The sequence below is a fragment of the Cornus florida genome, unplaced genomic scaffold, assembly GCF_030987335.1.
Source record: "Cornus florida cultivar Cherokee Brave unplaced genomic scaffold, ASM3098733v1 CherokeeBrave_3.0.0_Hap2_Chr04, whole genome shotgun sequence".
Classification (NCBI taxonomy): Eukaryota; Viridiplantae; Streptophyta; class Magnoliopsida; order Cornales; family Cornaceae; genus Cornus; species Cornus florida.
In genome coordinates, this window is record NW_026775574.1 from 101,013,143 (window position 1) to 101,025,954 (window position 12,812).

At 38.3% G+C, this 12,812-nt stretch overlaps 1 protein-coding gene across 1 annotated transcript; it reads right to left on the reverse strand.

The window, feature by feature from the left end:
- Positions 1–3,512: 3,512 nt before the first annotated feature.
- Positions 3,513–7,553, reverse strand: LOC132304237 (protein SIEVE ELEMENT OCCLUSION B-like). Its single transcript, XM_059801818.1, has 7 exons — positions 7,246–7,553; positions 6,991–7,098; positions 6,356–6,807; positions 6,099–6,205; positions 5,701–5,840; positions 4,952–5,476; positions 3,513–4,337 (listed from the first exon to the last, which is right to left on the reverse strand). Exons 1-7 carry the CDS (start codon positions 7,465–7,467, stop codon positions 3,693–3,695), a joined length of 2,199 nt encoding a protein of 732 aa, XP_059657801.1. The 5' UTR covers positions 7,468–7,553; the 3' UTR covers positions 3,513–3,692.
- Between the last annotated feature and the right edge of the window lie 5,259 nt (positions 7,554–12,812).

Sequence of the window (12,812 nt, forward strand, 5' to 3'; positions counted from 1 at the left end):
TTATTTAAGGTTTGAGGATTTTCATTTTAGTAATCTTTCTGTTTATTATTATTTAAATCTTATTTCAGCTTTTCCTGCTTGTTTACATATTGATTGTTTGGTATCCCTCGGATCTGTACTCGGACTTGATCACCCTTGGCTCTAGAAACGAGGAGTATCACAAAAAGGGACTGAGCCTCAGCAGTGGCACATAGGGCCATAGTGTGGTAGAGGCCCTACACAATCAATGACAACAATATTAGTGGAGTGGAAAAAAAGTTGAAAGAGTAACAAAGAAGGGAAGAGAGTGAACCTCCACAGCCCGAACTGGAGCAGAAGGAAGAAGCTGGTCCAACTTCATATTACCCATAATCTCTTCATCTTTAGGCAGCCATACTCCTCGTGCGACGGCCAAACCTATAGAAGGATCGGTAAGAATCGAGTCCCTGGAGTGAAGGATTGATTTATCCACCCTAGAAAAGGTAGGCCTCCAAGGCTCACCTTTCTCGGCGAAGATAAAAGCCCTCACCTCCTCCTGAGGGTCAACTTCACTAGCCTTCTTACCCTTGCTCTTTGAAGGGATGACACCCTTGGTTTTGGTTGCTACAGGAGGGTTTAACTTTGCCTTTTTGTGCAAAGGAACTTCATCAACCTCTCTTTCCTGCTCAGTGAATCTTATGACCGCCAGAGGCTAGCTCTCTGCAGTCTTCCTTTTTAAAGCTTTAGCTCTCTGTTTCTCTTCATCAGTCAAAAGGAAGCTGTCAAAGGAGGGGAGTGATAGGTCCATAAGGTCAGCAACACTGGAAGCAATTTCTTTAAGGTTAGAGGAAGAAAGTAAATCCTCAACCGAAGGAGGGTCATTCTAAACTTGTGCCTCGAGAAAAACAAATCTCTTCTTGGCTGTGGTGAAGGGGAATGTTGCTGAAAGAATACCAAGAAATTCGTAAGTATGGCGAAATAGTAAAACTTGACATAAGAAACAACTAAAGCACTTTTCATGAAGGCAGGGAAGATATTCTATACCTAGCTTCCCAAATTTGCGAGGGATGGGGAGGTTATTCAATTGATTCACGGACCAGTTCCCCTTTACAAGTATCATCCTCTCTTTCCACTTCTTCTCGAAAGAAGGAAGGTCTGTACATATCCTCTGTTGAAGAAGGGAAGTAAAATAAAAGCGGCCAAGCTCGGTCCCATGCCTGGCGATGGTGTAGGTAATTAGAAGGTCAGCAAGAGTCAAGTCAAAACTCTCTAACCTTCGGCAAACTAGAAGTGCCGAAACTATTCGAAGAAAGTTAGGGTTTACTTGAAGAGGAGCAAGTCTTAACTTATTGAATACCAGGTAATAGAAGGCGTGAAGAGGGAATCGAAGAACATTAAGATACCCGACTAATAAAAGCAATTTATTATCTCCGACGCCTTTGCCGGAACTGAAATCAGCCCCCTCTGGGTATTCAACAATGTCTACCCCTTCAGGGATCTCAAATTCCTCTATTACAGACTCAATGGTGAACTTGATACACCGAATGGACCAAATCAGCCTTCTATCCTCTTTAGTGAACACACTATCTGACCCAGAAGAAGATACTTCGCTTGTGGAAGAGAGACATCCATTTAAGTGGCTGAATCGTTCGCAGATTTAACGGGGTCAGAAACCCTAGGGGGAGGAATCCTAATGAGATTGGGGAAAGAAGAGGGTGTGGAATCAAAATCTACGATGTCTATATGGTCGTGAATGGATGAAGAGTTCATGATGCGAAAGAAATCAAACAAATGAATAAGGGACTAACCTGGAATCACATTGAAACAATAAGCACAATGAACGTCGCAAAGCCAAAAACAAGTTATGAAGAATCCTTTTGGTCAGAATGTCAATAATCGCTCCTCGAAACTGCCTCTTACAGAATTGACACCCGTACAACTTCAATTCCTTTCTGATTAGGAGCCGTAGTCCAATTAAAAAAGGAATTGGGGGCAAAGTGTGGAGGGAAAAATCCCCCTCCAATGAAAGCCAACCACATAGCCACAACGTAAGTCTTATGTTTAATCCTTTAATGGGTTAAAAAAGCCCAGCCCTATTCAAGCCCGAACAAAGACACCAACAACCCAAGTCGCTAGTGTTGGACCTCTAGCCATTAACAAAGTCATTTGGATCAAGTCGCGTTCGGCCCAAGTTTGTTTCAAAAAGGAATAACTCCTACTAAGCAAAGGATCCATTACGAAAGGAAAGTTCCATAAGAGGAAGAAATCTGATATAGAGATAGCTGTAAAAGGTAGTAATTTAATTAGTAAGGAATTGTATATGGAATTAATTGGAGAACAAGCAAGACGAATCCTACCATAATTCCACCACCTTTTTGCATATAAATAGAAGCCTAGACCTCCAATAAAATCCATTGAGCAATATACGCTTTTCTCTAAGTATTATAATTGCTTGTCTTGAGTGAGTTGTATTATTCTTTTTATTTCCTTTAATAGAGAAAAATTTTGCACCTACAATGGCGTTACAAGTCTCGAGACATGGGTCTCTAGGCCAACCGTTTGCTTCCCACGTCACCGTTCCAAGCCGTCACATCATAATTGTGTCATTTCGATAATCTCACCCTAATTAATTAGGGAGAGATTATGGGGGCAGATGAGGATATCAAAAATGGCCTGGGCCGAACAAAACCCAACTTGTCATAAACGGGTCGGGTAAGAGCAACCAACCAAGTCAAAGTTCTCATTCATCCGGCCTAGGATTGGAAGATCAGGGAGAGAGCCCGGTCCAAGATGAAAGGGGATGGGCCCATAACCAAAATGAGCCTAGAAGTTCAGCCCAGCGGGAGATGTTAGTTAGAAAACTTCTAGAATGTTTGTAACAGCCTATAAATAGTCTGTAAAAAGAGGGAAAAGGGGTTGAAAATTTTCTTGAAGAGTAAAATTATTCTTTCTAAATTGAGAGTATTTTTCTTGCATCTTCAGGACTGTTACTCAGGTCTGCCATGGATGCTTCGAGCTGGAGAAACGAAGAACAGAGACCGGAATGCCCCATTCTCTAACCAAGCACCTATACTCAGGCGAATCAGACAGATGACAAGTCAATAGTTCTTTCCAATTTAATTTAGCATTATTGCTTTTAATATTCTATCATATTATCATTTTTTATTATTGTGTTAACTACCAAATCAACTACCTATTCCACTCTCATTTTATTTGTAATTACATTATAGTGTGTTTTTTTTTTTTTTTTTTAATGTTTTATTCATGTTGCAAGTGTATATATTCCAAAAATGTTTGTAGTTATATAGTCTTGTTTCGTTAATTTGTATACATGTACAGTGTAAATTATTGAAAATATGAATAAAATGAGTGTTTAATGTTCTTAGCAATAACAGAAGTCGCCATTGATTGGTTAACCCTTTTTTTTTTGGACAATTGGTTTCGTCAAATTGTTAACTTCTTAATCATTAACCTTCTTGCCAAATCCATAAAAATTGAGCTTGGAATAGAAAAACAAAGATATATTTTTTCAATAATTAAAAAAAACACATTCATTACATAAAACATAGTAAACATTTATTAATAATACTGCATCAACACAACACACATCACCACCAACGCCTTAGAGCATTGTGGGAATTATTTGAAAAAAAAAAAAAGCGCACAACACTAGAGAGCAAGGGACATTATTACATGCACGGTAGCAAATACCATGATAATGATATATATATAGCTTAATCGGTGCAACAGCGATATGTGATGTACTTCTCCATGGGACGGTTACAGTCAATGCAGGCCACCTTGTCAGGGATGATTCCCTCGCCGGTCTCAGGCAATGTGAGATAGTTGCAGTGATGATCATCCCGGGAATGGAGTTTTATGAGGTACTCATTGAGTGCAAATATAAAAGTAGTCTTTTCCGCACGTTCCTGCCATTCCTTATATTCGACGAAAGTTTTGGTCATAATGTCACCCTTTGCTTTTGCCACTTCCCTATCCGCGGAAGATCCTTTACTAATCAAAGCCCATCCTTCGCTACTGCAATCGAAGCTGAGCAGTGACAGGATGTCTTTCATTATCGGATCGGAGTCTGCAGCCTTCTTGTCTTCCTCAATTTTGACCTTTGAGTGCCACATGCTCTCTATCCGTGACCAAAACCACCAGATGGCGGCTATGTCTGGCAGTGCACTACTAATTTTTTCTTGAATAATGGTGTCATTGATCTTCCCAACTTTATTGGTCGGCTTGCTTTTCCCCACGTAAAGCATCTCTAATGGGATGTTGGCGGCTTTTGCAACCGATTTTAGAAGAGTGGTAAAATTCCGAATCCATTCTAGGTTATCTCCTCCATACAAGCAAACCAACTTTTCTTCACTCATCTGAAATCAATTATTTAATTGAACAGAAATCAATTACTAATTCTTGATCTAACTATGACATATATATGTAGACATTCATAAATTGAGCATGCTCTCCTGTAAATTTTAGCAAATAACCCCAATTTAGGTTTAGTTGTGCCTACATCCCAAAAGGGGAGGACCATATCAATATTATCATCTTAAAACTTTTTTATGGTAGAGCAGCAAACATAAGACAGAAAACAGTTTGAAATTTCATTTACGGTTTGAAAACGTAAGACACTCCTAAAATGCTCTACCATAGTTTTTAGCAGAAAACAGTAATTTAGGTTTTAATAGTTCATATATCCCACCAGGGATCGATGATCATACCAGCATTGATCATCTTAAACTTTTTTGCTGTAGAGCAGCAAAGTAAGACAGAAAACAGTTTGAAAATTCTTTTACTAATTGAAAACGTAAGACATTATTCATAAATATTTTTTAGCAGAAAACCAAAAATTTTCGTAGTGGAGCAAACATAAGACAGAAAACAGCTTGAAAATTTGCTTACAGCCAAAATTGTGCATGCATGTGTTAATGTACATATATATATATAGTATAAGGCATTTAGGAAATTAAAATGTCATACGTACCCATCTAAGGATCATTGGCTCTATGGAATCTTCTACTACGAACTCAACCTTCAAGGTCAATTCCTGGTTCCAGAGATCTGTCTCTCTGGACTTGGTGAATGGGAAAGCCGAATTTCCCCAAATCGACATCATGTGGAATGCATTGTAGTTCACAGGTGTCCCATGAGGGTCTATCACCACAAGCACTGGCTTCTTGTTGAATTTCCATTCTTCATTGATGTACCTGATGACTGCCCCATCCACCAAGCTAGGGTCAGCCACCGTGTACCATGGCATTGGCATATAAGGATTGATTCGTGTGTCCTCAAAAATCTTTTTCTTCACTTCATTCCAAGGGGTTGATTTGTCCACCGACACCGGGAACCACACCACCTCGTAGTGGCTGTCAGCCCTTTCTGGTTTCTGCCGTGACTCGGCATACCTGTGCATGAGAATGGAAAGTCCTCCTTCATGGGAGACCTCAAAGTCTGAAATGAATAGCAACACAGTCTTCCTTCTCAATACATCAATTCCATGTTCATATGCCTAGTCACATATATATAGAAAGAATATCAGTTCATGACAAGCATTACAACAACAAAAACAATAACAACGTCGCTTTACAATTACTTGGAATCAGCAATATGAATCATATGTTTCTATTTTGCTCTATTTGAGGTCGTACCCTCAGTCATCATGACCGACATTGCAAATGAGAATTAAAGAACATAAAATAAATAAATTTTGAAGTGGCTTATGATGGAACAAACCATTTTCTTGGCATCATAGAGTGCAGGCTTATCCTCCTTGTAAACAAAAAGTCTTTTCATAATCACTGTGTTATCAAAGTGGGGTGTCGACTGGAAGAGGCGCACAAGGGCTTGATATTCGTCAATTTCTATCTTCTTACCTGCATCAATCATTCATACCAGTTTTTATTCATATATCATGAATATGATCCACCCTTTAAAATTATATTGACTTTATTATATTCATATAAATTCCATGATTGTCTTTTCTAAGATTCAATACCCGCCAAAATAATTTCGAAATACGTCACTAAAAAAAAAATGTGGTGTCAATAGTCATTTTTGTTGTAGTGCTTGGAACTAGTAGCATTTTACATGGTCCATATATATAATTAATTTAAAATATTTAGACAACTCACCAATGTGTTGACGACATAAAAACAGTTGGTCCGTCAGTTGCATGTGTAGGTTTTTAATCCTAAGAGTGCAGATAGAGAGCTGCCAAGCATCATTGGGTGATTGGTAACTGCAGTGGCGGAGTCAGGAATTTGATTAAGGGGCATATTAGACATGATAAAAAATAACGATAATAAAAATTCTTTACTGTAATCAAATCAATAATATTGCATGAATAAGAATTTGAAGTTGATATAATATGAAAGAAATTAAAACTTACTCAGGACCCAAGCTCATAAAGTTCAAAATTCGTGGTGCACAATCCACAATACTCTCAATAATGTAGTAAACTTTGGTGGGTATTTGAGCATTGGCATTTTGGTAAACGGGTACAGTGGGAGTAAAGTACTGAGACGGGAGCTCATAAAATTCGATAATGCTCTTGATCAGATCGAACAAGGCTTTGATGAAGTCGTTCAGTGCCTCCAACTTGGGTTTCAGAGTCTGGAAGCCCTCCTGTTTTATGTCCGGGAGTTGCCTAAGGAATCCGACCGACTTGGCGAGTGGATTGGTGGAGTGAAGCTGAGCAAGAAGACAACATTCCCCATAGTTCACTGCGAAAGCTGCCAAGACTACCACCACTTTGCCAACCCATGTGTAGGTTGAAAGTGTCTTGAGAAGTGCCATAGAGTTGTTGCGCGTATCTCTTTCTCCAGAACAATGGCATGATATCTGTCAAAACACATTTTTTTTTTTTTTTTTTCAGTTCTTGAAAAACAGTGCATGTTTTTAAATAACATATAAATATTTCTAAAGAATTCACAGGTCATCATCAAATGATCGAGTATATTAATTAAGAAAAATGATATTTGAACTGATAAGTTAGGTCTTTAACAGCTAGCTAGCTAGTAATACCTCGCAGGAAATTTTGCTTATTGTGAGTGCCAAAAAGTCAGGCATGTCAGTGTTGACACTACGAAGGGCCTTGTCATCAGATGCATCCAATTTTTGAGCTTGAGTTCCCTACAAATTAAAATTAATTAAAATGGTTAATTCAATGAGTAGAAGTAGAGCTAGAAAATGCAAAACTATACTATGCAAGTACGGTATAACAAAGGTGGAGCTAACTTTCTGAAAATAAACAAAGGAGGAGCTAGGTTGATCGAATACTTGAACAATGCTGTTGATGGTAGGGGTTGAACGGCGCATGATATCCTCGATGATTTGGAGAATAGGTTTGACCTCAAACTCGTGAATGAGTTCATCTTCAGGAGCGTGTGTGGCTTGAACATGGCCCATCAACACTTCGTCCTCCAGTGATAATGTTGAGTGGCGATCTTTTTGTTGTTGCATCTTAGCTGCAGATGCAGTAGCTGGCTTAGCAGGAGCCATGAAGCCAAAGGTGAGGTTGTGAATCAGAGAAGAATGGGTATGTAGATACAGTATTAATTGTGTTTGTTGGTTTACATTTGCATTGCATCCTCATCAGACTTATATAGCTAATGGAAAGTAGAATAAAGGCCACTAGTGAACCAAATAAGTGCCATTTAGTACCTTGCTTCCAATGTGGTTTAAATTTTAAAGTCACGCATACAAGAGAGCTTTTAGAATTTTGGATGACAAACTTGGATGGGTTGAGGTGGTCCAATTGGTAATTTCCTAATTATCTGTAGATTGTAGAAGGTTAGTCCAAAGAATCGTAGGCAAGTATATATGCTAATATATTATTTTAATCAATGTGATGAACAAGCTATCTAGGTTGCGTATTATTTATAATGATTCTGATGTACATAAAAGTTAAAAACTTCAAAGACAATAATAATCCAGTGGTAGGAAATTTTCTGTGAAGTTACGCAGTGCGGAAGCGATTAGTTGATTTAATTGTGATTAATCTTCTTTAATGACTTAAATTAGATTATTAGGTGATCAACTTGTCCAATTTTTGTGATTGATTAAATTATTTAAGATATATGATCAATTAAACATCCACAATCATAAATATAAATACAGAAAAATAAAACAAGTCGAATTAGAGAGATGAACAAGCTATCTAGGTTAAGTATCATTTATAATGATTCTTATGTACAAAAAAGTTAAAAACTTCATAGACAATAATCCAGTGGCAGGAAACTCTCGTAGTGTGTCTGTGTGTGTGTTTTTTTTGGAGGCTTGATAGGAGAAACATAAAAATTGTTGGTTAGAATGGTTGGTTTTTGTTAGTTGTGTCTGCAAAAGTGTGGTTAGTTTTTTCGAATGATGAAAGTGTGGTTAGTTAATTTAACGTTACCTTGGGAAAAAAAAAAAAAAATTAACATTGCCTGATTTTTAAAAGAACGAAAGAGAGAATAAATAGGTCCCTTTACTCTATTTTTGTGAATATTTATTATATTTTCAAGGCTAATGAACAGTAAAGGAAAAAAAAACACACTAATTTTGTACGTGAAAAAATTCAGCAAGGAAAAACCACGCGATGACCATAGTCCTAGACCGATGCCATCAGCACCTTGCCAAGATATAGTTGCTAATAATTTACCTTAAAATTTATAACTTAGGACAGCTGTTACGGACTTCAGACTTACTCCAACGATCTTGCAAATAGGTCGCTGACTGTGTTGACATCCTTTTTGATAAAATTGCATGGGTGACGTGGCCGTGTTTGAATTACAGGTTGATGGTAATTTTTTTTTTTTTTTTTTTTTTTTTTTATACGTGAATTAGAGTTGAAATTTCATGTAAGAGTGATAAAGATGAGAGAAGTCTTTGAATTAATTAATAGATAAGAATCAAGTGCTACTATTTATCTTTTAGTTGGTTTTAGTTAAATGTTAGTGGTTATCTATAAAATAGTTTAATTTAAATTTATAGTTAGTTGGGTTACAGAGTTGTAATGTAAGTGAAATATTTATGTGTAGGAATTGGTTTATGCATTTTTCTATAAATAATTGTAGAGGTATGCTGAGAAAGAGGTTCAGCACCCTCAGAATTTTTTAATTATTGTTATTGCTTTCTTAAGCCCTTCTCCCATATAACATCCTTGCCATTTCTATCTCTCTCTATCTCGTTCTACTTTTCTCTCTATCCCTCTTTCTATCTTTTTCTCTATATCACCTTCTATATCTATATTTTCTCCCCTTTCTGTTATCAAATTGTTACTATATTATTCATTGTTAAAGTCCTTTTAATTAAGGCAATCCTGAACTCATAAGAGGAGTTTTATTGTTCTCTTTCTCTTCGCATCGCCTGAAAGTCAACGTTCTCAAAGAGACTTCAGTTAACAATTTACACTCGAACCACATTGTTGGTTCTGTCACGCCCGCAACACAGATCAATTTAGAATCGGCTAAGCCAGTCGATTTTAGCATCAACATTCTTGGCACGCCCAGTAAGACCCCACTAAGTGAACGATTTATAGTAAAAATATGCAGTCGGTTTCTCAACCGACGTACGAATGTTCTGATTAGTCATATCAGCTGATGTATCAGTATTCTAATCAGCCATATGGTTGGCTAGACAATTATTAGTAATCAGTCGCTGATTATCGGTAGACGCCAATAGTTGATTATCGGCAGACACCAACAGTCGATTATCTGCAGACGCCAGCAGTTGATTATCGGCATGTGATACACAGGGGGCAGCCGATGGCTAATAAGTCATATGGTTGGCCTGAAAGTTATCAGCGACCAGCAACTGATTATCAACAAGTAGCAAACTAGTCACCAACAGCCGATTATCGACATGTGGTAAATCAATAAATGGGAGAAATAAGATCCTAAATAAATCCCCAAATGGGAGAATTTAATCAGAAGGTATTTGCCCAATTGCGGGAGATTAATCAGGAGATTAATCAGATGATTAAAGAATTGAAGGCTCAGATATCGGCTACCCAAAGTCGTCATTAAGCTGAAAACTCAGCATCTCATGAATCAATTTTTCAACGTATTTCTTTACCGTTGACAAATATTTCTCAAGGGCCACAAACAACTACGACAGGAATTGTCCCATCGAACACAACTCTTGGTATGCCCATCGGCAATTCGCCGATAATAACAAAAATACCATTTATGCCAATTGAGCCGAATGTAAAATCGACAAAAGTTATTCTACAATGCCCACCAATTAAGTCGATTCCCCCTCAGAGAGAACAGCAAGATATGGGGGGCAATCAGAACCGAGGAAGAAACAATCCACAGGTACCACCGACGGCTGCCGGGGGACATATGATTGCAAACCCACAACTGGAATGGGTTGATCCGTATACTCTGCTTCAGCCTGATAATAGGGCACTGATTTTAGCCCTGATCCAGGCCGAGGTAGCTCAAGGGCGTAGATGTCCTTAACTCGTGTACATGAAACCCTATCCTGACCAGGTGGTAAATAAGTATATCACCCCTGTATCACAACCTCCGTTATATGAGGGGCTGTCGATAACCAGTACTGAAATTGGCCAGCCTTGCCGATCTCAGCAATAAATTTTACCAAAAAATCGGTAGCAAAGTTTGATAGAATATTATCGGTCACTGACTGGCGATTTTCGGCAAGTTCCAACAGTCGAGTATCAGTAGGTGGTAAATCAGCCGGTTGCTCCTGTGAATCAAGACGGAAAGATAAAGCAAACCCAACTTGCTCCCATTCAACATGGTTGCTGCCATATATGAATGGAAGGGTACAAATCGGCTGAAAGCAAAGCAGCCTATGTACTAGAATTCTTTGCCGATTGTGATATCTAATAATCGGTAAAAACAATCATTAGCTGAAAGAATTGTTTTAGCTCCCTCAGCTCAATTTCAAGAAAAAAAAAAAAAAAAAACTAGCCGATGTTAAATTTAAAAGGTTACTTAGAGCTCGGTTGAGAAAATCGGCTGAGGCAAAATCGGCTGAAATACCCGCAACTGCTTGGGGGCATGTGATCGCTAACCCCAAACAAAAATTAGTTGATCCATAAGCTCCACTTCAGCCAGCCGATTATAGTGAGGTCATATTTGCCAATCAATGGAATTTTGGACATGATGCAGTCCTGCTGATAAAGCTGAATGCAAAATCAACTGAAAAATAATCGGCTGAGACAAAATCGGCTGAAAGAAAATCAGCTAAGAAAACTCCTTCCTGGCACAATGTCATAGAGATAATAGGCAGATTGGCTAGAATGACGCTTCACAATAATTTAATTCCTGCCGATCATAATCATGATTTGCTGATGGAGTTAGAAAATGCATGGGGGGCAAGTCATTCCTAGGTTTATAAGCAGGTGATATCGGTAAACTTTCTGAGAATCTAGAAAGAAGCCTAAATCGGCAAATTTGGCTAATATGAAATAAAGATCATCTTAGGGGTCATTCAGAAGAAACAAAACTTTGGTGCTTGTAATCTTATTCCAAGTGAGTAGCGCAGTCCTTGTTCAAAATTTCCTTCCAATGTACTTTAAACTTCAAATATCTTATCGGCTTAGGCAGCCAACAACCGATAAGACATTTAAAATCGGGGGGCATTGTTGACACCTTTTTTGGTAAAATTGCATGGGTAGTGACATGGCAGTGTTTGAACTACAAATGGATGGTATTTTTTACGTGGATTAGAGTTGGAATTTCATGTAAGAGTGATAAAGATGAGAGAAGCCTTTGAATTAACTAATGAATAGGGATCAAGTGCTAGTAGTTGTATTTTAGTTGGTTTTATTTAAATACTAGTGGTTATCCATAAATTAGTTTAATTTAAAGGGTAAAATGCAAAAAAAAAAAAAAAAAAAAAAAAAAACCCCTTAAACTATGAGGAAACCTACAACTAACCCCCTGAACTTCTAAAAATGCAAAAAACCCCCTTGAACTATGCAAAAAAGTTGCAGATCACCCCATTCGTCACTGTTCCGGTTGGATCTTGCCGTTAAAGTGATCACATGATGGTCACATGACACTTACTATATCTTTAATGACCATAATGCCCTCACGACCATGAAAAGACACTAATGCCCCTTATTTTAACAATTAAATCCATACCCCTTTAATAAACCCCAAACACACCCTTATACTGTTGATCCTCTTCCCAAACATACCCTTATGATCTTTTTCCCAGCATTGCCTGAAAAAAAAAAAAAAATTTGACAAATCTTACAACCCCACAATCAACACCCCAATTCATAAAATCGGACCATGTAATCAACAATCCAGAACTGGAAATTCACACTATTGTAGCAAACAACTATCCACCCTCATACCTTTCAACCCACGGCCGGAGAAGAACACAATCCCAGCACCGAACCCGCAAGCGATGCAAAACAGCGACCAACAAACAGTGGCCATGTGAATTGGGGTGTTGATTGTGGGGTTGTGATTGGGTGTAAGATTTGGTTTGTTTGATTGATTACAGTGGTGGTTTGTGGGTGTTTATGCACTTTTTTGGGGTGAGCACAGTGATCCAAATTGGTGATTAGTTGATTGATTTTGGGAGCTTTGCAACAAGAAGTCTTGGTCGTCGAATATGTAGACGTGGCTGAAGTGGAGGGCAATTATGGCCATTGGAACAAACGAAGCAAGAGCATCACGAAGAAATCGATTAGCTAAAAACTAGGTTTGATTCGCCGGAGATAGATCAAAGGTTGTCGATAACCACACAAATGCACTGCCACCATCCCCATAGATTTGGGCGAATTCGCCGTCGTTACGAAGAGGAGAGGAATGAAGGCCTGACCAGTGCTGGGTCGGTTCCGGGAAGAAGCGGTAGGTCAGTTTCTAGAGGGGGAAGCC

Bases quoted from the DNA above. Each gene is read 5' to 3' on its own strand.
- LOC132304237 (XM_059801818.1), bottom strand. From the start codon at position 7,467: ATGGCTCCTGCTAAGCCAGCTACTGCATCTGCAGCTAAGATGCAACAA. The intron at 7,099-7,245 runs GTATTCGATCAA...TTTAATTTGTAG, and splicing joins CCATCAACAGCATTGTTCAA to GGAACTCAAGCTCAAAAATT. The intron at 6,206-6,355 runs GTAAGTTTTAAT...CCGCCACTGCAG, and splicing joins TTTATGAGCTTGGGTCCTGA to TTACCAATCACCCAATGATG.